Raw genomic sequence first — 24,774 nt, 5'->3', positions numbered from 1 at the left:
AAGGTGATCTGCCTAGTGGATGAGGAAAGGCTGTGGGTGTTGTCGACCGGGACGTCAGTAAAGCCTTGGTGCTGTTCCTGCCAGCATCTCCTGGAGAAACTGGCTGCTCAAGGCCTGGAGGAGCGAACTGTTCGGGGGGTAAAGAACCGGCTGGAGCGCCGGGACAGAGCTGTGGTGAACGGAGCCCAGTCCAGCTGGTGGCCGGTCACGAGTGGTGTCCCCAGGGCTCAGCACTGGGCCAGTTCTGTTTAATATCTGTATTAATGACCTGGATGAGGGCATCGAGTGCACACTCAGTCAGTTTGCAGATGACACCAAGCTGGGTGGCAGTGTTGACCTGCTGGAGGGTGGGAAGGCCACATGGAGGGATCTGAACCAGCTGGATCGAGGGGCTGAGGCCAATTGTCTGAGGTTCAACAGGGTCCCGCCCTTGGGTCACAACAACCCCATGGATGCTGCAGCTGGGGAACAGCGGCTGGAAAAGGCCCTGGGGGTGTTGGTGCCAGCGGCTGAACATGAGCCAGCATGTGCCCAGGTGGCCAAGAGGCCACAGGGTCCTGGCTGGTATCAGGAATGGTGTGGCCAGCAGGCCCAGGGCAGTGACCGTCCCTGTGCTGGGACCTGAGGAGGACAAACCATGAATCCTGGGGGCAGTTTTGGACCCCTCACGCCAAGAAAGGCCTTGAGGTGCTGGAGCGAGTGGAGAGAAGGGAATGGAGTTGGTTTTGTGAGGTTTTGTGCGGAGCGGCTGAGGGAACTGGGGCTGTTAAGTCTTGGGGAGGCAGGCTGAGGGGAGACATCGCTGTCTACAGCTAACTGAAAGGAGGTTCTAGCGAGGTGGGTGTCAGTCTCCCTTCCCCAGTAATAAGTGACAGGGTGACAGCAAACGGCCTCAGGCTGTGCCGGGGGAAGTTTAGATTCAATGTTATGAAAAACCTCTTCACCAAATGGTTGTCAGGCATCGGAACAGGCTGCCCAGGGAGTGGTTGAGTCACCATCCCTGGAGGGGTTTGAAAAGACGTGTGGACATGGCCCTTAGGGACACGGCCTAGTGGTGGACTTGGCAGCGTGAGGGTAACGGTTTGACTCGGTAACCTTCAGGGTGTTCTCTGGTGCTGAAACGGACAGAGAAACGGGAAGGAGCCCAGGAAAAGGCTGCTGAGATCATCAAGTGACTGGAGCACATGGTGCCTGTGAGAGCTGGGCTGCTTTAGCCTGCTAAAGGGTCATCTTAGAATAGCTTACAATTAAATTAAAGGGAGTCATAAAATAGACAGAGCCAAACTTTTTCTGATAGGGGCAGAAAATACAAAAAGGGGCCACGGCCACATATTGTGGCTTGCAAGAGTCAGACTGGACATTAAGGAAAGCATTTGCATTAACAGTGCAGAGCAGCGCTGGAGAAAGGCCCAGAGAGGCTCTGGCATCTCCATTCTTTCAGCACCCAGCTGGGAAAAGCTGAGACTGACCTGGTCTGATGTTGGTGACAGTGCTGCTCTGAGCAGCAGAAGGATGTGCTAGATCATCTCCACAAGTCTCTTCTAACCATCAGTTTTGGTTTTGTGTTACTCCACCAATGCCCACGAGAACAGAAAGGTCCATTCCTGCTCCCTGAGCCACATTGAAGCCTCCCCGCATTCCTCATCCCAGACTCTGCAAGCCGGTGTAAGATACAAGCAGTACCTTGCTGTTCAGCTGCTGGATTCTGAGCTCTTTTTGGTGCAGTTCTTTCAGGCTGTCACTCAGCTGGGCTTGGAGATGTTTCCTTTCTGTTTCTATGCTTGAAAAGTCGCCTCTCAGAACTTCTGCAGAAATCTGCCGGGGAAGGAACGATGAAAGGCGCTGCACACATGACAGCCCCTCTCACATCAGCCCTCTCTGTTCAGTATTGGTCAAAGCCCAACATTATTGATAGGTCTGGAGCTTGATCTGCTCAAGCAAAACACAAAATGGCAAATAAACAGAAACAGCCATCTGGGCTTTTAGGAGAGATCACTGAACTTGCACATACAACGGGGTGGGTCCTTCTCAAAAGTTGTCTTAAAGCTGCCTGCAATACAGGAAGGAAAAAAATGTATGAATGAGAACAAGAAAAACAAACAAAACCCAAAGCAATGTCCACATTGCTCTCATGCGACGCAGACTAAAAGGTCGGCACAGGAGCATTCTCCTGGAAAGCATCACCTGCACATTGTTATAGCTTTTTCTTTGCAAGTATGCATACGTGTGTGTCCTGGTTTTGCTAAAAAACAAGTTTCTCTTTCAGTGAATTTTGCCTGTCAGCTAAAGCCTTCATATTAACTGCATTTTCCTGGAGAACCAGACCCATGTTTTGGTAAACTTAGCAATGGAATGCAAACATATTGATAAGCATGGATGGACATCTCGCGAGAGGGGCGATGAGAAACAAGTGACCAAGAAACTGACCAACTGTGTATAACATTCCATTCACGTGAATACTTCATATAAAAGTGGGAGATCATGAGGATCTCGTCCCTTTTTCCCTTTTTCCTTATGGCCGACCTTAGGAGAGGATCTGGCTGGTCGTCCCTGAGAACTGAGGCCTAGTGAGAGACTGAATCCAGCTCCGCTTGGTTGCAGAGTCTAATCCAGGACTTTGGTGGCCGGCTCTGCAGTTGCTGAGACTTTCAAGACTGGTTTTGTATATTTTGTATTATTTTCTCTATTCTTATTAGTAGCATTAGTAAAATATCTTTAATTTTTCCAACTCTCTTCTCTCTGTCCTTCTCTCCCTCCCGATCGCCTGTCCTTAGTGGGAAGGGGGGAGAGGGAGGGGCAAAACGGGGGAAGTGGGGGGGAGAGGAGGTTAACAATACATCTGCCAGGGTTTTATTGTCACCCCGCAATCTTAACCCTCGACAGATAATTGGCGCCCAACGTGGGGCAAGAGAAAGGGGTAAATTTGAAGATTTTTGGCTTTTCTGCTGCTCTAACGTACCTTTCAGTTTTCTTGGCACGGTGCCAACTCATAGAGTTGTGATACTCGCGCGTCTGTTTGCTTCGGACATTATTTAGTGGTATTAAGGCAAAGTGAATTACACTGATTTAAAGATGTTATGGCATAAGTTGTATCAGTTGTTTTCTACATTGTGCTCGCTGATTCCATATCTGTGTTGGGCTTTCTTTTTAAATCGAAGTATTCATTATATAACAACAAGGAACTGGACAATGATCATGATGATACTGTGTGGTTTGTCACTGGTTTATTTCATTATACTGCAGCCGCTAATGAATTTCTACTCCCTTCTGCTTTACCTTGAAAAGCCTCCATGAGAGATTAAAGAGCAGAACGGCTCTGTGTTTGCTAATTGGTCAAGCGAATCTTTAGAAAGGCTGACTAACAATACTTTCGTTTTTTCGCTAGGAGAGTTCGCAAATGTTTTAGAGAATTTTGAATATCCTTGGAGTTTTGATAGAACTGTGATGGTGTTATCTGGTTTGCTGAATGTGTGTCAGTTTGTGCTTCTGTTAAGAGAAATGGCGTTCAACAGGAGGTTTGCGTCTCTTTGTTGTCCTGAGATTTGCGATGCGTCTTCGGAAGCTTTAGCAAAAAGCACTCCTAGCCGCTCGAGAAAGAGCAAAACAGCAAAAGCAGCTGCCGCCGTTTCGCAGGCTGAAGGTACAACTCCTACGCAGAATTCCTCTGCCGCTACTGATAAGGTTACTTCTCCAGCCTCACAGGCTAAGGCAGCCCCCCTTTCTTCACACACTGGGCACTGTTGCTGCTGTAACCACAGTAACCACTGTGACAGTCATTCAGACTCTGGAAATGAATCAAATGATGGCAAACCCATATCAGCATCAGTTGCCGGTTGTAAGAAAGTCACTAGAAAGACTACCCGTGCAGCAGATGATGGCACAGGGCCAACATCAACCCAAGGGCCATCATCATCAGGACAGGGAGGAGATGAAGTGACCACCACTCGGTCCTTTTCTCCAGGTGAGCTGAGAGATCTGCGAAAAGACTTTAGTCGTCGTGAAGGCGAGAATATTTTAACCTGGCTGCTCCGATGCTGGGACAATGGGGCAGGGACAATTGAATTGGAAGGTGGTGAAGCCAGGCAGCTGGGATCTCTGTCAAGAGATTCCACCATTGATAGGGCAATTTCAAGAGAGTCTAATGCCACTACTCTCTGGGCCCGACTCCTGGCAGCTATGAAAGTAAGATTTCCCTACAAGGAAGATTGTATATCCAAGTTAGGGAACTGGAATACTATGGAGAGAGGTATTCAGTTCCTGAGAGAATTAGCTGTGCGAGAGATCATCTATTTTGAACCAAACAGCCAAGAGGGGACAGACCCAGATAGAATCAATTGTACACGACCTCTGTGGCGCAGATTTGTACAAAGTGCACCACCCGCATATGCTAAGTCATTGGCAGGAATGGTCTGGTCATCACGAGGTATACAAAATATTACTGAAGTGATTGAGCAGCTCCGGAACTTTGAGGACAGCCTTGCTGGTTCTCTACGGGCTTGTGTCTCTGCTGTGGAGAAACTGTGTGAAAAATCTGATGATCGGTTTGAAAAGCTATTGCAGGAAATCAAAGAACTCAGAGAAGACACATACCATTCACGACCTGCACAAACCTATGTTTCAGCTGTTAGGAAAAGGCGTTTCCAGTCTCGAGAGAGAGGACAGAGGCAGCCCACAAAAAGAGGTTCACTGTGGTTCTTCCTACATGAGCAGGGAGAAAACATGAATAAGTGGCATGGAAGACCTACCTCAGAACTTCAAGAACGAGTACGTGAGATAAAAGGAAAAACTCCTAGGAAGGTGGCTGCTCCAGTTTACAAAAGGAGCAGAAGAGATTCTGATGCTCTTGAAGGAACCTCTAATTCACACCCAGAGACTGTGCAAAACAGAAATTAGAGGTGCCCTGCCTCCAACCAGGTGGAGGAAAGGGATAACAGAGTTTATTGGACTGTACAAATACGATGGCCTGGTACAACACACCCCCAGGAGTACAAAGCTTTAGTGGACACTGGTGCTCAGTGCACAATAATTCCTTCTAATTATAAAGGAACGCAATCCATCAATATTTTTGGAGTGACTGGGGGATCCCAGGAACTGACTGTTGTAGAGGCTGAAATGAGCCTAACTGGAAAAAACTGGCAAAAGCATCCTATTGTGACTGGTCCAGATGCTCCGTGCATCCTTGGCATAGACTACCTCAAGAGAGGGTATTTTAAGGACCCAAAAGGGTATAGGTGGGCATTTGGTATAGCAGCTGTGGACACTGAGAAAATTGAACAGCTGTCTGATTTGCCTGGTCTTTCAGATGATCCTTCTGTTGTAGGACTGCTGATGGTTGACAATCAGCAGGTGCCAATTGCTACCACGACGGTGCATCGCCGGCAATATCGCACCAATCGAGACTCTTTGATTCCTATCCAGAAGTTGATCCGTCAATTGGAAAGCCAGGGTGTGATCAGTAAGACTCGCTCACCTTTTAACAGCCCAATCTGGCCAGTGCGTAAGTCTAGTGATGAGTGGAGACTAACTGTGGACTATCGTGGCCTGAATGAAGTTACGCCACCACTGAGTGCTGCTGTGCCTGACATGCTAGAACTGCAATTTGAACTGGAGTCAAAGGCAGCTAAGTGGTATGCTACAATTGACATTGCTAATGCATTTTTCTCTATTCCTGTAGCAGCAGAGTGCAGGCCGCAGTTTGCTTTCACCTGGAGAGGCATCCAGTACACGTGGAATCGCTTGCCCCAGGGGTGGAAACACAGTCCTACCATCTGCCATGGACTGATCCAGACCACGCTGGAGCAAGGTAAAGCTCCAGAACACTTGCAATATATTGATGACATCATTGTATGGGGCGACACAGCGAAAGAAGTCTTCGAGAAAGGTGAGAGAATAATTCAGATTATTTTGGATGCTGGTTTTGCCATAAAACGAAGCAAGGTCAAGGGACCTGCACGAGAGATCCAGTTTTTAGGAATAAAATGGCAAGATGGCCGTCGTCAGATCCCAATGGATGTGATCAACAAAATTGCTGCAATGTCTCCACCTACTAATAAAAAGGAGACACAGACTTTCTTGGGTGTTGTAGGTTTTTGGAGAATGCATATTCCTGACTACAGCCACATTGTGAGCCCTCTGTATCGAGTGACTCGTAAAAAGAACCAGTTTGAGTGGGGCCCAGAACAACGACAAGCCTTTGAACAAATTAAGCGTGAGATAACTCATGCGGTGGCCCTTGGACCAGTTCGGACTGGACTAGATGTTAAAAATGTGCTCTACACCGCAGCCGGAGATAATGGACTTACCTGGAGCCTCTGGCAGAAAGCACCAGGAGAAACCCGAGGTCGACCCTTAGGTTTTTGGAGTCGAGGATACAAAGGATCTGAGGCCAACTATACTCCAACTGAAAAAGAGATACTAGCAGCATATGAAGGAGTTCGAGCTGCTTCAGAAGTGATCGGTACTGAAGCACAGCTCCTCCTGGCACCTCGACTGCCGGTACTGAGCTGGATGTTCAAAGGGACGGTTCCCTCTCCACATCATGCAACCGAAGTTACGTGGAGTAAATGGATTGCATTGATCACGCAACGAGCTCGAATTGGAAGTCCCAATCGCCCAGGGATCTTAGAAGTGATTACAGACTGGCCAGAAAGCAAAGACTTTGGGATGTCTCCAGATGAGGAAGTAAAACGTGCTGAAGAAGCACCACCGTATAATACTCTTTCAGAGCCTGATAAGCAGTATGCACTGTTCACAGACGGATCCTGTCGTCTTGTAGGAAAACATCGAAGGTGGAAAGCTGCTGTGTGGAGTCCCACACGACAAGTTACAGAAGCCACTGAAGGACAAGGTGAATCGAGTCAGTTTGCAGAAGTGAAAGCCATCCAGCTGGCTTTGGACATTGCTGAACGAGAGAAGTGGCCAATACTTTATCTCTATACTGACTCATGGATGGTAGCAAATGCCTTGTGGGGGTGGCTACAGCAATGGAAGAAAAGCAACTGGCAGCGCAGAGGTAAACCCATTTGGGCTGCCACACTGTGGCAAGACATTGCTGCTCGGCTAGAGAGCCTGCCTGTGAAAGTTCGTCATGTAGATGCTCATGTGCCTAAAAGTCGAGCCACCGAGGAACATCTAAACAACCAACAAGCGGATCAAGCTGCTAAGATTAAAGTAGCTGAGGTGGACTTGGATTGGCAACATAAAGGTGAACTTTTCCTAGCTCGGTGGGCCCATGATGCTTCAGGGCATCAAGGTAGAGATGCAACATATAAATGGGCTCGCGATCAAGGGGTGGATTTAACTATGGACACTATTTCACAGGTTATTCATGAATGCGAGACTTGTGCCGAAATCAAACAAGCGAAACGGTTAAAGCCTGTATGGTATGGGGGGCGATGGTTAAAGTATAAGTATGGAGAAGCTTGGCAGATTGATTATATTACACTTCCACAAACACGTCAAGGTAAGCGTTATGTACTTACAATGGTGGAAGCAACCACTGGATGGTTGGAAACATATGCTGTACCTCATGCTACAGCCCGAAATACTATCTTGGGCCTTGAAAAGCAAGTCCTTTGGCGACATGGTACGCCAGAAAGAATTGAATCAGACAATGGTACTCATTTCAAAAACAGTATCATAGACAATTGGGCCAAAGAACATGGTATTGAGTGGGTATATCATATTCCATATCATGCACCAGCCTCTGGGAAAATTGAAAGGTACAATGGTTTGCTAAAAACTACACTAAAGGCACTTGGTGGTGGAACCTTTAAAACTGGGATTCACATTTAGCAAAAGCCACTTGGTTGGTCAACACCAGGGGATCAACCAATCGATCCGGGCCTGCCCAATCAGAAATTCTACGGACTGTAGAAGGAGATAAAGTCCCTGTAGTACACATGAAAAACATGTTAGGAAAGGCAGTCTGGGTTCCTCCTGCCTCAGGCAAAGGCAAGCCCATTCGTGGGATTGTTTTTGCCCAGGGACCTGGCAGCACCTGGTGGGTGATGCTTAAGGATGGAGAAGTTCGGTGTGTACCTCAAGGGGATTTGAGTTTAGGTGAAAATATTCAATACTGAACTGCATGATGTGAATTGCCGTACTAACAGTATTTAATAAGTGTCTTTCAGATCAAAACAATGATGATGAAACCAGAGCTAGCTTCTTCGAGTGGCGCCTGACAAATTCCTCGAAGTTGATGTCTTTAACCCACAAACAGTGGTCATGAGATGCACTTGTACCATTTTTCCTGCCCTGGGAGACTGTTGTGACAAAATGAACTTAATGAACTTCTTAAAGGATGGTCCACTAATTAAGTACTCCTGTGTATATATGTACATATGTGTATATATATATATAGTAGTAATGATTAATTAGATTGTGTTGATAGATTGTATTGATAAGGTTTAAGTATTCAGTGAATGGCATATTATAAGGGGTGGAATGTCCTGGTTTTGCTAAAAAACAAGTTTCTCTTTCAGTGAATTTTGCCTGTCAGCTAAAGCCTTCATATTAACTGCATTTTCCTGGAGAACCAGACCCATGTTTTGGTAAACTTAGCAATGGAATGCAAACATATTGATAAGCATGGATGGACATCTCGCGAGAGGGGCGATGAGAAACAAGTGACCAAGAAACTGACCAACTGTGTATAACATTCCATTCACGTGAGTACTTCATATAAAAGTGGGAGATCATGAGGATCTCGTCCCTTTTTCCCTTTTTCCTTATGGCCGACCTTAGGAGAGGATCTGGCTGGTCGTCCCTGAGAACTGAGGCCTAGTGAGAGACTGAATCCAGCTCCGCTTGGTTGCAGAGTCTAATCCAGGACTTTGGTGGCCGGCTCTGCAGTTGCTGAGACTTTCAAGACTGGTTTTGTATATTTTGTATTATTTTCTCTATTCTTATTAGTAGCATTAGTAAAATATCTTTAATTTTTCCAACTCTCTTCTCTCTGTCCTTCTTTCCCTCCCGATCGCCTGTCCTTAGTGGGAAGGGGGGAGAGGGAGGGGCAAAACGGGGGAAGTGGGGGGGAGAGGAGGTTAACAATACATCTGCCAGGGTTTTATTGTCACCCCGCAATCTTAACCCTCGACAGTGTGTCAAAGAGAAAAGGGCAGATTTCCTCCCTCCTGCACTGACACAGGAGCCTCGCCCTGGAGCGTTCCAGACGCGGACAGGAAGGCTCTGTCCTGGCTCACAACGCAATGGGTCGCACACGCGGCAGGCGAGCGTCCTTCCTCACACCGAGCAAAACGCTCCGGATACTCCGCTCCACCTTTAGGACTGTGATACGTGGGGAAGAAGGCAGAGAGTGCCATGTTCAATCCTCAGCCTTTCTGGGCTGGAGTCAGGATTCCAGACCCTTGTCGTGGTAAAAACAGCAATAAAAACTCAATAGGAAACTCAAAAATTAGAATGTGACATTAAAAGGAAAACTAAATCAGAAGATCTGAGATTCAAATACAGTGCAAGAAGCAATTCTAAAATAGCCAGCAAGACCTGAAAAGTTTCATAGTGACTGGAAGAACCTAAGGTGCCCAGGAAGCCCTGTCTCTCCCACTGTCTCTCTAAAACATGAGGAACCGTGAGCTACTGGAAGAGCACATACGGGTATGTCAGAGCTTTCCCGAGGTTTTCAGTGGCTCAAGTGCCATTGTTGCTATAGTCCTCGGAAGCCTCACATCAAAACACGATACTGCAACCTGTACCAGCTGGATACAAGCAACACGCGCTGCTTTGACTGCATTTCAAACCGCACATTTCCAGGCAATAAAGGAACCGTACGTGCCCCCACCTTTGCCGGGTGCTGCTCCGCTGCCGCCCGGGACCCGCCGAGGGCCGCGCGCGTCTCCTGCCCGGTCCCCCGCAGGTGGCTCAGCCGCGTGTCCTCCTCCAGGGCCGCCGGGCTCCGCTCCGGAGCGCTGCCGCTCTGCCGCTCCCAGGCCGCCTTCTCCCGTCTGCCAGAGACACACAAAGGAAATGACCAGAAAGTTACCGGTATCGCTTATGATATCCAGGTCAGAACGTGCTGAGGATGATTCTATTTCCTGTCATTACTCCATGCCAGAAAACAAGGTTTATAACTAAACCAGAACAAAACAACCCACTTAGGTGCACAAACCTAAAAAGCAGGTTTAAGGAAGTATTCTCTATTCGGCTCAACACTGCAGATTGTTCAACGCTCATACTTTTGGTACCCCGGACATTGTTTTGATCTTGCTGTACAGAGCATTTTGTCAGGCAAGTCATTGCCAACGCCACTGGCCATTGTAACATTGTCACTGCCTCAGCCAAATGTGCACCAGGACCACAACATGGATCCCAACATGCCAACGTGAGGCCTTGGCTTCATTTACAGTTTAGAAGCCAAACAGGAGATAGATAAAACTCGTCAGCTGCCTCAGACTGCAGGAGATCTGAGGGCTGGTCAGGCTGGGGGACACGGGTTTTGTCACTTTGGACAAGAACCAGCCGTTCTTCTCTCCACAACAATCCCGCCGCTCTCGCCCCAGGTTCAGTCGTTCCGATGATCTCTGCAGTGCCTGAAAGGGGCTTCCCCGTTTTTACAGCAGAGCACGTTTGTCTGAGCAGTTCTAGTCCAGCTGGAGATGGCGATTTACTAGACTTGACTTACAGACTTTTTAAAAACAGAAGACATAAAGCACGTGAAACAGAGGATTAGACAGTCACAGAAAATCTTCTCAACAACGACATCAGTGGCATAATAAAGGGTGTTCATCATCTGGAATGTAGAGTTCTGTAATCATATACACAGGCTCCAATACAAGAAACAGCCTAAGTTTCCTATCAAATAGATATCTTTCACCACTGGGTAAAGGAAATAAAAGGTCACGGATCTACTTCACACAGGCGTTTCCTTCCAACATGTGGGGCGGACGCCCCTCACCGTGGGCCCGCGGCGCGGGGATGTGGGGACAGCGACAGGCGAGGCTGAGGCTCCCAAGGGTTTCTGCTCTTTGAATGAAAGAAATGGCACTTTTGCCTCCCCGAGGCAGTGAGGAAACACAATTCTCACCTGAGCTGCTGGAGCTCCTGCTGGTAGGAAATACTCTCCTGCCTCAGCTGCTCCTGGAGACGGCGCTGTTCATCCGCATCCTGCTGACACTCCTGCAGCTGTGCTTTCAAGCGAGAATTTTCAGCGGATTCTACCCCAACCAGTATGTATTGCTGCTGCAGATTCTTCAGCTCTCTTACCTTCAATTAAAGGGAAATATCAGAGTGTGTGACAACTGCGCAAGCGGCTGGCTTATTGCTTCTACGTGCTTAAGAGCATTTCTCACTGTGGCATGTGCAGAAAAAAGCCACATTCAGACGACAGAGAGACTCTAAATGGAGTCAGTGATTACAGCCGTCTACTGAAAACTGCCCAGAAACAGAAAACCTCAGAGAATTCTATTGTCAATGAGCAGTGAGCTTTGAGGCCTTCTGTGAAGGTTTAACATACATTAACAAAAAGAGTGTCGTATTTTAAATCAAGCCAAACAAGATAAACCATCCTGCAAAGCTAACAATGAAATCACAGTTTCCATATGCCAGAGAAGACAACATGCGTGGCACTTTCTAAACGCACGGGACTGGTGGAGCACGCCCACCAGAGCGGAGGTCGCTGGGAGGCGACTCGATCGCCTTTGAAAGGTCACGGTGACCGGGAGAGGGTCCTGAAGACTGGAAGAAATCAAATGTCATCCCTGCCTACAAGAAGGGAAGAAGGAGGAACTGGGGAACTGCAGGCTGGTCGGCCTCATCTCCATCACGGGAAAGTGATGGAGCAAGGAATTCTGGAAACCATTTCCAGAGACATGGAAAAAGAGGTTGTCCAGTGAAGCTGTGGAATATCCACCAATGGAGATAACAAATATCTGAGAGGACGCTGTCCTGGGCACTTACTCCAGCTGACCTTCTCTGAGCAGGAGGGCTGGGCTAGAAGATCCCCAGAAGTCCCTTCCAACCTCAACTATTCTGTGAAGACAGTGATCTGTGTGTCGCGCTGCAAATACCAGATCTAAGTGTGCTGAATTTTAAGATCTGAAGATCCAAATCTGCTACGGGGCTTTAAGTAAGAGCAGGAAGAGAGAACAAGGACTTACTACTCTGTCTCTGTCGTCCTGCAAGGAGGACAGTGCCTTCTTCAGACTCTGCACCTCTGCCGGAGCAGTGGGAGCGCTCCCTTCTGCTTGTTGCTTCCCTTCTTGCGCTTTACGTGTTTGGCCCAACTCACGCAGCAGGCGGTCTCGCTCGTTCTGCAGGCTCCCCATCGCCTTGGAGAAAGACGCCAGCTGGGAGGAAGAGCCCTGCAGCTCTGACGACAAACAGAGCAGCTCATCGTCTTTGGCTCTGAGCTGCTGGCAAAGCTCCTCAACCCGGGCCAGGAGACCCCTTTCATCAGCGGCTTTCTGCAGCTCTGTGAGCTCGGATCTCGTCTTATCTCGGTCCCTGGCAGTGGAATGTTGCTCCTCTTGGAGCTGAATCACCTGTTTCTGAAGACTCTGCACCAGGGACTTTTGCTCCTCTAAGTCTGCAGAGTATTTATGTTTCAAAACACGCAGCTCTTCATTGGCCTGGTCGCGGCTATCCTGAAGAGAGCTCATGGACTTCCCGAAAGACTGAATTTGAGCTCTGAGATCTTTGTTTTCATCTGTGACCGCAAGAAATTTCTGTTCCATTTCCATCAAGTCCCGTGCCAGCTCTGCTACTCTCTCTTCTGCTGTTTCTGTTTCGTTCCTCATTATCCCTGCATCGTGATGCAGGTGCTTCAGCTCCTTTCGCAGCCTGTCCTCCGCCTCTCCCACTCTCTTGGCTGCGTCCCTTTGAACACACGCTAATTCTGCCTCCAGTTCCATTACCCTTTTCTGCGAGAGGGAAAGCTCACGGCCCAGTTCTTGTGTCTCTTCCTCTCGGGCCTTCAGCTGCGCTTGACACTCTGCGACAGGACCCCCCTCACGCAACGCTGTCACCTCACCCTGCACCCGAGACAGAGACGACGTCAGGGTTTCGATCTCCTCAGACATTCGGGCTTTATCCTCCGCCAGGGCTCCCACGCGCTCCCTGAGACCATCCTGCGCACGCTCGGACGCCCTCAGCTGGGTTTCTGCCATTGCCTTCTCCTTCTCCAGAGCCTGGATGCGCTGAAGCTGCGTCTTGAGAAGCTGTTTCTGCTGGGAGTCCTTGATCGAAATGACTTGGTTCAGGTCTTCTCTATACCGCACCAGCTCCGCGTTCAGCTTGGCGTTCTCAGAGTTGAGGTCGTCCATCCGGCTGTGGAAACTCCTGATCTCTTCCTTGAGCTTATTGTTTTCGGCAGCGGACTCTTGAATTAACTGGTCTTTTTCCAAGATGATAACGAGATGACGTTCCTCAAGTTGCTTGTAGTCCCTCAGTACGCGGTCTCTGTCATCTTGCAAAGACGACATGGCCTTGGTGAAGGAGTCCAGCTGTGCCTTCTGCTGCTTACTTTCTTCTCTGCTTATCTGCATCTTTTCAGTGAGACGATCAAGTTTGTCAAGAAATGTGTTCTTCTCATTTTCCAAGGCTTTTTTATCTTCTTCCTCCTTACTGAGCCTCCGCTCCAGCTCTTTCATCTCTTCAGAATGTTGCTGCTGTAACTCAGATAGAGCAGCCATAACCGCTTCTTCCTTGGCAGACAGCAAACTAACGATCTTCTGATCCTTGGCACTGGTTTCTTCATGCAGCTTATTGGTGAGGTCCTTGGAAGCTTGCAGATCAGCCTGAAGCTGTTCGCAGCTGAATCTGAAGTTCTGGATGCTGGTCTCCTGTTGCTTAACGGTGGTTGCCAGCTCCTCCCTGGCCAGCTCACAGCTGGCGAAGCGGCCCTGAGCGTCCGCCAGCTGCTCCCTCAGGCTGCCCACGTCCCGCTCCAGCCTGCGCCGCTCGGCCTGGCACTCGCTGTGCAGCTTCCGAGAGGCTTCCAGCTGAGTCAGAAGCTCCTTCTTCTCCTCCTGCAACACTCCACACGTCTGCTGGTGACGCTGAATCTCCCTCCTGGACTCAGACTCCTGCTCCTCCTTGTTGAGTTCCAGCCTGAAAGCAGAGAAGAGAAAGTCAGTTACAAATCAAGGAAGAATATCAGTATCCAAAAATCACAGCAATCGTTTTCATTGATTATTGTAATTCAGAAAAGCCACAAAATTAGTTTTACTTTAAGAAAGCAAACTGGAAATACCCAGATGATCAGTTTTCCCTCAATTTAAAATTCAAGGCATGTTTTGAAGTCCTGACTGCAGGGAGCGGTGCTGGGGGAATGTACTTCAAAAGCTGTCCAGTGAGATATATCTTTATGTCAATATTGAAAACATGGAGGGGGTTAAACACTGAATGTTATAACCTGTTCATTAAAATACTACTTTTCTCTCACTCACTGTAACTAACAACGAGTCACTGTTCTCCTACGCTCGATGTCCATCTCATGTTCCAGCATGCATTTTGATCATGAACTTTAAAGAACCATTTTCCTCATGCACGAACAGTGTGGTTCTGAAGTTTAAATTCCCAGATGTACCTTTTGGTATGTTTCCACAGCTCCATTTTCCCTCAAAATCAATTTTGGGATGAAACTGGAATTAAGTACCCAATGCTCTCTTGATTTGCCAAGTTTAATTTCTGAATGCAACGATGTTACGCAAAAGCACCTGTTTCAAATTTCAAATGAATAAAGACTCAAGGTAGTACCCGGGTGGCTACTGCTTGTCACAGAGAGCAGATTTAGCACAGGCGCCCCAGGGATGGGAAGGAGGAATATTTTACCGTGTTAATCTCTCTGTATCCTGTGCAGACGACAAACAGACAGTAACTCCCCTCACATACCTCCAAACATCTTTTCTATCCAAACGTCAATGATCCAGGAGATGAGCCTTACACTTATGGCTTTATTAGGAAGGCTAATTATGCTCTCCGTTTTATGCATTCACTAGTATTGCCAAACACACATCACAGCATATTTACCTATTCAAAATTCTTCCTTTCGGGTACACAAAAGAAAAGGGGAATCCTCGCTCGCCTCTGGCTGCTGCCTTGGCAAAGGGAAATACAGGAATACCAGCGAGTCGTTATCACCTTTTACCTGGATATGTGAGTCTGAAGCTCTTCCACACGCACGGCCATCTGCTTCACCTGGTCCTTCAGCACAACACAGGTTTCCTCTTTCAAACGGATCTCTTCCTCCTTCTTCTGAATAGCCTCTGAGAACGTCTTCTCCCACGTCTTTGACTGGTCTACCACCCTGTCTCTGTCGTCCTGAAGGGCAGACATGCTCCTGGAGAAGGCTGCGAGCTGCGCCAGCGCGTTGTTGAGGCTGCCTTCCAGTTCCTTGGCCTCTTGATCCTTCGTCTTCAAGGAGCCTTGAAGATCACCAAGCATGGTTTCCAGAAGGTCCTTCTCCCTCTGCAAAGCTGCCAGCTTTTCCTCCATGTTTTTAATTGCCTTTGAGTGCTTGTCTTTCTCCTGTTCCAGTCTCCTCTCAAAGTCCTCCTCCTTTTTCTTCATTTGAACTCTAGTATTCTCTCTGCTCACCTGCAGCTCCTCCCTCGCCCTCAGGCTCTCGGCGGCCACCCTGGCCGCCTCGCTCTGGGTGTCATCCAGCGCCACCCTGCACCGCGCCAGCTCCGCCTGCGCCTTCCGGGCGTCCTCAGCCGCCTTGGCTAAAGCCCCTCTGGCCACCTCCAGCTCCTTCTGAGACTCACTCCGCACAAACTCCAGAGCTTTGACGGTTCTTTCTAAACTACTGTTCTTCTCCTGGCTTTTAATACAGTCCTTCTGCAGCTGCCTGATCTCCTGCTGTTTCTGTTTCAGCAGTTCCTGGAGCTCCTTTACATGTGTGCTGTCTCCCCTCCAACTGCATTGTAGCTTTTCTACAAGTTCCCTTTGCTTTTCTGAACTTGCTTTGCTTTCCTCTTTTGCCATCTGACATTTCTTCTCCTCCTCCAGCTCGTGCATCATTCTCTGCAGACTCTGAAGCTCATGTTTCAGCTCCTCGTTTTTAATCTGGAAGTCTGTTGCATCTTGCTGATAGTTGCCAATACTCCCATTAAGTTCCGCCAGCTGATTCATGAGCCTTTCTTCCAAATCGTCCTTCTCGGCCTCCAGCGTGTCCTTCAGTTCCGTCATCCTAACGAGGTCATCTTTGGTTTTTTGGACCGTTTGTTCCATTTTTGCTACTGTGTCCTTAAGAGCATCCAGCTCACGGACCTTCTCTTCCATCTGGGTCTCTAAAGCCCTTTTGTCACCCGTTAAAGCCTCGACACACGCGCGCATGTCCCGCAGCTGCTGCTCGGAGTGCCCCCCGTGCTCCTGCCACCCCGTGATCTCAGTGCTGTGCCGCGCAGGGCTGCCGGGACCCTCGCCGGGGCCACCGGGACCCTCGCCGGGGGAGCCGGGACCCTCGCCGGGGGAGCCGGGACCCTCGCCGGGGCCGCCACCTTCACCTGCCGTTCGCTCCAGCTCCGCAGCAGGACACTGTGCTCCAAAACTCACATCCACTCCATTTTGAGCCCCCTCCATTGGTGACGCTGTGTCAACTGCCCTGTTTGTTTCTTCCCCTCTTGTCTTCTGAGCAACGTACTTGTCCACCAGCTCTTTGCTTTCCTTCAGCTCAGATTCTGTTAACTGCAAACGACTCTTCAAGTCTGCGATCTCTTGAGTAAGAGACTCCTTTTCAGCCATCACTGTCTCAAGCTGAGCAGAAAGAGACTGGTAATCCCTGGCAGAGCTCTCCGGATCTCCCTGCAGGCCGGTGTTGGTGAGGACATCTCCAGTCCTGCGCAGCTCCCCATCTGTGAAGCGCAACTCTGCTCGAAGCTTCTCATTCTCCTCCTCTAGCTCCAGGATCTTCTGTTGCTTTGATTTGGCAAATTTCCTCATTTTCTCCTTCATCCCATCAATCTCCTGTCCCGCCTCCTGTAACTGCTTATCAGTTTCCTCTTTTTCTGCTTCTACACTTTTCAGCTTAATGAAGATGTCCTGCTTTTCCTGCCTGGCAGCCTCCAGAACGCGCTGAATCCGCTCGGCCTCGTCACTCACGTTCTCATACGACTGCAGAAGAGTTTCATACTCTTTCTGGAGCTCCCTGTGTTTCTCGTGCCACTCAGAGCTCTCAGTGGCTTGAGAGCACTTCAAGGACTCCATCTCTGTCTCCAGCTTCTCCTTCTCTACAACGGCCCTGTCCAGACTGAGCGTCAGGTCTTCACAGCATCCAGCAAGGTTCCGATTTTCCGTTAGTACTTTATCAACTTCTGCAATAAGTTTTTCTCGCTCTTCAGTAAGGCTCGCTAGCTTTTCTGTTAAAGTATCCGTTTCTTTAACATGGCCACATATTTGGCTTTCCATATCTGTCAACCTGACACGAAGATTTTCAATCGTAGCGTTAGCGTCAGCCAGCTCCTCTTTCAGGGCTTTGCTCTCCTTCAGCGCCTCTTTTCTAGAGATAAGCGCAGCCTGCAGCTTTCTCTGCATTTGGTTCTTCTGTTTAGCTGCTTCTGCATCACCATCCTGCTTCTCCTGGACTTCAAGCAACTCTGTTTGCAGCCGCTTGCATTGCTCCTCATGCGCCTGAGCCTGCAGTTCCAACTGACCACACAGTCTCTTCACTGCATCCTCTTTGTCCAGCAACTGTGCCTGCACATCATTGAGAGCTTCACTTCTCTCCCTTAACTGCAAGTTAAGAAGTTCCATCTCTTCATCCTTTTGGCGCAGAAGCGTCTGCAGCTGCTCCAGGCCGCCCTCTCTGGACGCGTTCGCCCGGCTCTCCTCCAGCTGCGTCTGAAGACTCGCTGCCTTAGCTTCAGCTTGGCCAGAGCTTCTCTTCAGCCCTTCTATCTCCAGAAACAGCTGCTCTACGTGCTCTTGCAAACGAGAGACCAATTCTGATTTGCAAGCAAGTTCGCTTTGCATATGGCTAGCACTATATTCCAATTCCTCTTTCTCCATCTGCAATTTTTCAAGTTTTTTCTCAAACTCTTCCACAGAAACATCTGCAACTTGTACAAGCTTGTTATTTGTTGTATTTTCTGCTTCCACGCGTGAAGAATCCAACCCGCCCTGATCCTCCAGAGCACGCTGTGCTGGCCCCCGCTGCTCCTGGAGCTGCCTGAGCTGCGCCTGCACGCTCTCCTTCTCCTTGCTTTGCCTCTCCAGCTGCTCCTGCAGGATGCTGTACTCGTCCTTCTGCTGTTTCAGCTGCTCTCTGTGATGCCTGTCTTTTTCCTGAGCCTTTTTTATAGTGTCTTTGCGAGACGCCAGGGCTTCCTGAAGCTTTTTTTGAAGCTGTTCTTTCTCTTGTTCAAGGGTTGAAATCCTCTCTTTCAGCGCACACTTTTGGTTTTCTTCAGGATTCATAGCTGCTGAACTGCTTTCTTCATCTTCATAATCTATTGGGCTTTCATTGGTTTCAGTTACTTTGTCAGCAATTGTCCGACTGTCCATGATTTCATCTTTAACTGAGACGACGCTGGTTTTACCGTCCAAGCTTCGCCTCATTTCCTCGATCACCGCCTGCAACTGCGCTTCGGTGGTTTCTTTATCCAGCAGGTCCTTGCGGATCCTCTGCAGCTCGGCATCCTTTTCGGAAAGCAGCTGAACTAGATGCTCCTCGCTGGGCTGGCTTCCCAGATTCGCCTCTCTGCTCATCACGCTTGTTGTATTTTCTTCCCCCTCAGCTTTCTGAGCCACCGCGGTTTCTGGTTCACGTTCTCCTCTCAGCCGCGCCAGTTCGTCCTCCAGGCCGCCCACCCTCCTCAGAAGCTCCTTCCTGCTGCCCAGCGCCGCCTGCAGCTTCCGCTTCACTCGCTCGTTCTCTCTTTTCAGGAGTTCCAGCCTATTTCCTAGTCCCTCGCTTCCTTCGGACGCGGCCCCTGTCTCACACGGCTGCTCGGACGCCCCACATCTCAGAGATGTGTCTTTTGCTTCTACGTTGTGGTCTTTTTCTTCCTGTGCTTTTAATAACAGACTGGTTTGCTCTTTAAGACTTCTCAGCTCATTTCCCAGAGAAAACTTCTCTTCGTTCAGCAGGACCATTTTCTCGGACATGCTGATGCTGATCTCCGTCATCTGTCGGTCCTTCTCCAGCAAGGCCTGCCGCAGGCTCTCGACCGTCCCGGCGTGTCCGGCGACCAGCTGCTGCAGGCTCGCTGCTTCGCGGCTCTTCGAGGCCAAGTGTTGGGAAAGCTCTTCCATCTCAGCTGTGCTCTTCCTCAGAAGTTGTTCTAGATCGAGTACTTCACGTTCCTTCTTCTCGTTCTGGCTCCTCAGATCTTTTAGTTGCATGTCCTGGTCAGAAAGCTGAAGTTGCGCTTCATCCAAGTCTTTCTGCAAAGCTTCTATTTTTACCTCCTTGGATTTAAACTCATTTTTAAGGCTCTGGATCTGTTCTTTCAGAAGACTGCTCTGACTGTCCGACAGCCTCTGCTTTTCCGAAAGAGCCAGGTTTTCCTCAAGCTGCTTCACTCGCTCTTTCAGTTCTGCTATGGTAGAAAGTTCCTTCATCTGATGCAGGAGCTGATCTCGCTCTTCAGTCAAAACACAAAATGCACTGTCCGAATCCTCTATTTTTTTTCTGTATTCCTCAGCCAACTCATTTAGCCTGTTAATTTCTGCACCTTTTTCTCCTAGATCTTTCTTATAGGATTCTTCTGATTTCTGCAGAATTATTTGCAGTTCTGTAATTCGGTTTTGTAACTTTATCAGTTCTTGATCTTGAGAGATGACCGTCCCCGGTTGTGCTGCAGGGGCTGCTGGCATTGTCCCCGTCCCCGGCTGTGCTGCAGGGGCTGCTGGCATTGTCCCCGTCCCCGGCTGTGCTGCAGGGGCTGCTGGCATTGTCCCCGTCCCCGGCTGTGCTGCAGGGGCTGCTGGCATTGCCCCCGTCCCCGGCTGTGCTGCAGGGGCTGCTGGCATTGTCCCCGTCCCCAGCTGTGCTGCAGGGGCTGCTGGCATTGCCCCCGTCCCCGGTTGTGCTGCAGGGGCTGCTGGCATTGCCCCCGTGTCCCCCCACCAGGGGATGTCGCTTCCCTGCGGCGCTTCCTGAAGACCGGCTCTGTGTGCCTGGCGCACACCGATTTGCTGCAATTCATTTTGTGCGTCTGAAGCCTTTTGCTCTTCCCTCTCAAGAAACAGCATCCGGGAATCACCTTCCACCTGGTCATCGGCTTCTCCGGTTTGGCTGCCTGTAGAAGTTCGGCCATTTGGGCCCTTGAGCTGCCTTTTCAGAAAAGTTATTTCTTCTTGGGCTTCTTGCAGTTCCAGCAGCAAAACTGAGAGTTCTTTCTGTTTCTCTGCAGAAATATATTCTAGAATTGCAGGTGGACAACTTTCCTCAGAAAACTGCTCGCTTCCATTGGGAAAGCCATCTGTTCTTGCCTAAAAGAAAAGAACAGGTTTCAACTTTCCTTTGAATCCCGTGAAAGGGGCAGTTTTGGAGGTACCCGCTTCCCACACTGTGTACTTTAAGGACACCCTTTTCTGAGCTGCCTACTGCAATAAATAGATAAATAGCCTCTCTGAAAACTCCATTTATAAGTTAACACGAACCAAAACTGAATGGCAACATTTCTGGTTAGTTCCCAACATACATTGTCTTTCACGACAACAAACGCTTGGCACCATTAGTGCTGCTCCCATGGGAAAAGGTTTGAACCAGAGTACGAGGACACTACAAGTCAGAACTAAGTAAAGCGTCTCTAAAACAGCTACTCCCTCCCGCCTCCACAAGAGCAGGTAAAAAATCTCAACCCAGCGACGGAACGACTGAAAACAAAATGAAGCGTTCAGAATTAACACTGGCTGCAGCTACCGAGAGTGTAAGTGCAGGGCACTACGAGGTCACACAATCATAAGGAAACGGTCTCCAGCCCCAAGTTCTACAGCACGTTGCCTTTGCAAGCTCCAGTCACCGAAACGGGATGTACGGCGTGCATCCAAATAGCCTGCACACAGGACCCAAACCCCTGAACTGGCTTGATTCACATACACCTTGGCCTAAAGCCACGGTCAGATGCACAAACAGCAGGACACGGCTGTCCAGGTGTAAATGCTGACAGGCGTGCTAGTTAGCTGGACCCTTTTCATGATTAAGACATTGAAACGGACAATTCCAGGGTTGGATTCATTGACCCATTTTCAACATCCAACTTGGTCCAGCTGAGCCACATGCTAAAGAACCCGTTAGCTCCACTGTCTATAAAAAGGCTTCAGAAAACAGCCCCAAGGCTTATATCTGTCCTTGAAAAGACCGTGTGTCTGTGTGCGTCCCTGTGTCCGTGTGTCCCCGTGTCTGTCTCAGAGTCCCCATGTCTGTGTGTGTCCCTGTGCGTGTCTCAGTGTCCCCGTGTCTGTGTGTGTCCCCGTGTCTGTGTGTCTGTCCATTGATCTTCCAGCATACTCCTTGACTACAGGCAGGTGGAATGTAGGAGTCTGAAGTCAAGCAGGATGAGCTGGCTCAAAATGCCTTCTCCAGTTTCAACGTGAGTCCCAAATGTCAACTTTTGCCCTAATACTTCACAGTAATTCATATACTATGAGGTCTCTCTGTTGAGGAGGAATGTATTAGATGAAACACAGCATCGTCCACATCTGCGGGCAGGCTGGAGCAGAGGGAGCAGTCTGGAAAGAGCCCCAGCCTTGCCCTAAGCCAACAAACAATTCCACAACAAATTCTTAGCACAGATATCCATAGGCAAAGCAGCAGGTGTCTAATCCTGCCTTATTCTCACCCGTACACCGACTGCAATGGTACCTGCGGCTGCTCCCAGTGGAAGAGCACAGGACAGTCTGCTTGTGTCCACCTGACACGGAGAGCCCAGCTTCCTCCAGTATGTCAGATCCCCACCGGGGCGCTGGGAATGGACAGGCTTGGTGTGACAGGCACCCCATGGCAGCGGACACTTTGTAATTCCTGAGACTTGCCTCAGCTTACCCTATGGCTTTGCTGAAGAACTAACTCCAAAAAGGCAGAAAAGAGCACGAATACGGATCGGTTGGACCAAGGACACAAGAATTCCGCACAGCTAAAGAGAAACACGGTCTGATAAGAACACAGTACAAGCAGCATTTGAAAGCTATTTCTGTCTTTCATCATTAATCCTGTTAATAATAACCTTCCAAAGAGGATTGTTAAAAAAGGCCATAACAGCTTAGCTGTTTCAAAGCCAGCCCTTGACCTGTTTTAGTTTTACCTTGTTTCAGCTGCTTAATCATTACCTGCTTCACATGTTCCGCGACCATCAGAGCGTCCTGCTGCGGCTCCTGGAGAACACGTTCCGTGCCCATCAGAGCGTCCTGCTGCGGCGCCTGGAGAACACGTTCCATGCCCATCAGAGCGTCCTGCTGCGGCGCCTGGAGAACACGTTCCGTGCCCATCAGAGCGTCCTGCTGCGGCTGCTGGAGAACACGTTCCGTGCCCATCAGAGCGTCCTGCTGCGGCGCCTGGAGAACACGTTCCGTGCCCATCAGAGCGTCCTGCTGCGGCTGCTGGAGAACACGTTCCGTGCCCATCAGAGCGTCCTGCTGCGGCTCCTGGAGAACACGTTCCGTGCCCATCAGAGCGTCCTGCTGCGGCGCCTGGAGAACACGTTCCGTGCCCATCAGAGCGTCCTGCTGCGGCTGCTGGAGAACACGTTCCGTGCCCATCAGAGCGTCCTGCTGCGGTGCCTGGAGAACACGTTCTAAGTGTGGTGTTTCTGAAACAGTCAAACACAAACAATTCCTCTAAAATTAAAACTCTGATTTAGAGAGTGACGATATATCCTTCCAGGAGCTTTAGAGAGCAGGGCACAGGGCTGTTAGTAACACGCAGTGGAGATGTGTAACACTGTCATTGGATACTGCATGTTGGGGCTTTTTTTTGAGGCAAAGCACCAAAACAATATGCTGTTTTAAGCATCTTTTAGAACAGAACAATTGCTGTTATACAGACTAAAATTAAAGGACAACTGATAGACTTTCAAGCTTTAAGAAACATTTTTATAAAGGAAGGGTAAGAAAGAACTATCGTAGCAAAATTTTCAAATCTCATTTGGATAAAACTGAAATGAGAAAATGTTAAAATTAGAGAAGAATAAAACACTCAAGGGCCACAGTCCAAGTCAAGATGGGTACAAGAACTCAGCTGCTGTTTGACTCGGGATGTTTATACACTTGCATTTCCGTGAACTGACATATAAACACCATTTGTCATAGGGATGTCACTGTATACGATGAAATGACTGGGTTGGTAGATAAGGGCAGTGGGTATCAGCAAGGCCTTCAGCTGTGTCTCCTGTAAAGGCCTCGCAGACAAGCTGTCGATGTACGGGCCGGATGAACAGTCAGTAGGGTGGGTTGACAACCGGCTGAACACCCGGCCAAGAGCCTGGTGACCAGCACCACCAACTGCAGCTGGACTTGGCAGCGCCCCAGTGTCAATACTGGACCTGAGCCTGTTCAGTGTAGAATCACAGGCTGGTCTGCGTTGTAAGGGACTTCACAGCTCATCCGGCCGCACCCCCACACGGGCAGGGACACCTTCCAGCAGCCCCGGCTGCTCAGAGCCCGTCCAGCCCGGCGCTGAGACTGCAGGGACGGGCACCCACAGCTGCGCTGTCAGCCCGGGCCAGGCGACCGCCCTCGGGGGAGCAGCTTCTTCCTTAGCCCCGAGCTGAATCGCCTTCTTTCCCTTTGAAGCCCTTGTCCCCTGTCCTGTCACCCCTGCCCTTGTAAAACGTCCCTCTCCAGCTTTCCTGTAGGCCCCATTTAGGTGCTGGAGGTGGCTCTCAGGTCTCCCTGGAGCTTCTGTTCTCCAGGCTGCACAGCCCCAGCTCTCAGCCCATCCCCACACAAGAGGTGCTCCAGGCCTTGAGGATCTCAACTCACGACGCGATGAGCGGGCGGGCTGCACCCTCGGCAAGCGCGCAGGTGACACACGGCTGGGAGAAGCTGTGGATACACCAGTGGGTTGTGCTGCCATTCAGAGGGACCTGGACAGGCTGGGAAAACGCGCAGACAGGAACCCCATGACGTTCAACAAGGAGAAGTGCAAAGTTCTCCCCTGGGGAGGAACAGCCCCACAGCACCGGTTTATGCTGGGGACCTCCCAGCTGGAAAGCAGCTTTGCAGGAAAGTCCCTGTGGTCCTGGCTGACACCAAGCTGATGGGGAGCCACCAACCTGCCCTGGCCACAGCGGCGGCAAACGGCAACCTGGCTGCGTCAGGCAGAGTGTCCCTTGGCCTCTGCCCAGCACTGGTGGGGCCACTCCTGGGGCACCGTGTCCAGCTCGGTGCTCCTGACCACGCCAGAGACAGGGACGCATGGGAGAGTCCAGCCAAGAGCCACACGGGTGATGGAAGGACTGGAGCACCTCTCACGGAAGGAAGGGCTAGGCGGGCTGGGGCTCCTTAGCCTGGCAAAGAGAGGGCTCGGGGGGCGTCTTATCAAAGAGCGTAAATACCCGAAGGAAGAGTATAAAGAAGATGGATCCGGGCTCTTTCCAGTGGTGCTCAGTGACAGGACCAGAGGCAACGGGCACACGCTGGAACACGGGAGCTTCCCTCAACATCAGGAAACACATTTTCCACTGTGAGGGTGACTGAGCACGGGCACAGGTTGCACAGGGAGGTTGTGGAGTCTCCCTCCTTGGGGATACTGAGCAGCCACCCAGACATTGTCCTGGGCAGCAGCTTGCGGTCCCCTCCAGCCCCAACCATTCTGTGATACTCGGGACATAATCAAGACATTTCGATACTCCAGACCAGGAGACAGGCAAAAAA

General features: G+C 49.8%; 1 protein-coding gene across 2 annotated transcripts in view; it reads right to left on the bottom strand.

The window, feature by feature from the left end:
* The window catches only part of GOLGB1 (golgin B1), a 51,791-nt gene that overhangs the window by 8,113 nt on the left and 18,904 nt on the right, over positions 1-24,774 (bottom strand). The window contains exons 12-17 of one of the 2 annotated variants that reach the window (XM_082076366.1): positions 22,231-22,709; positions 15,104-20,391; positions 12,114-14,064; positions 11,042-11,220; positions 9,800-9,962; positions 1,684-1,815 (exon numbers count right to left, since the gene is read on the bottom strand). In XM_082076366.1, coding sequence (XP_081932492.1) covers positions 1,684-1,815; positions 9,800-9,962; positions 11,042-11,220; positions 12,114-14,064; positions 15,104-20,391; positions 22,231-22,709 — 8,192 coding nt within the window. The other variant, XM_082076367.1, reaches the window with a different exon arrangement.

This window comes from Streptopelia decaocto, assembly GCF_964273445.1.
Source record: "Streptopelia decaocto genome assembly, chromosome: 1".
NCBI lineage: Eukaryota > Metazoa > Chordata > Aves > Columbiformes > Columbidae > Streptopelia > Streptopelia decaocto.
This window is presented reverse-complemented; position numbering and strand designations above follow the sequence as displayed.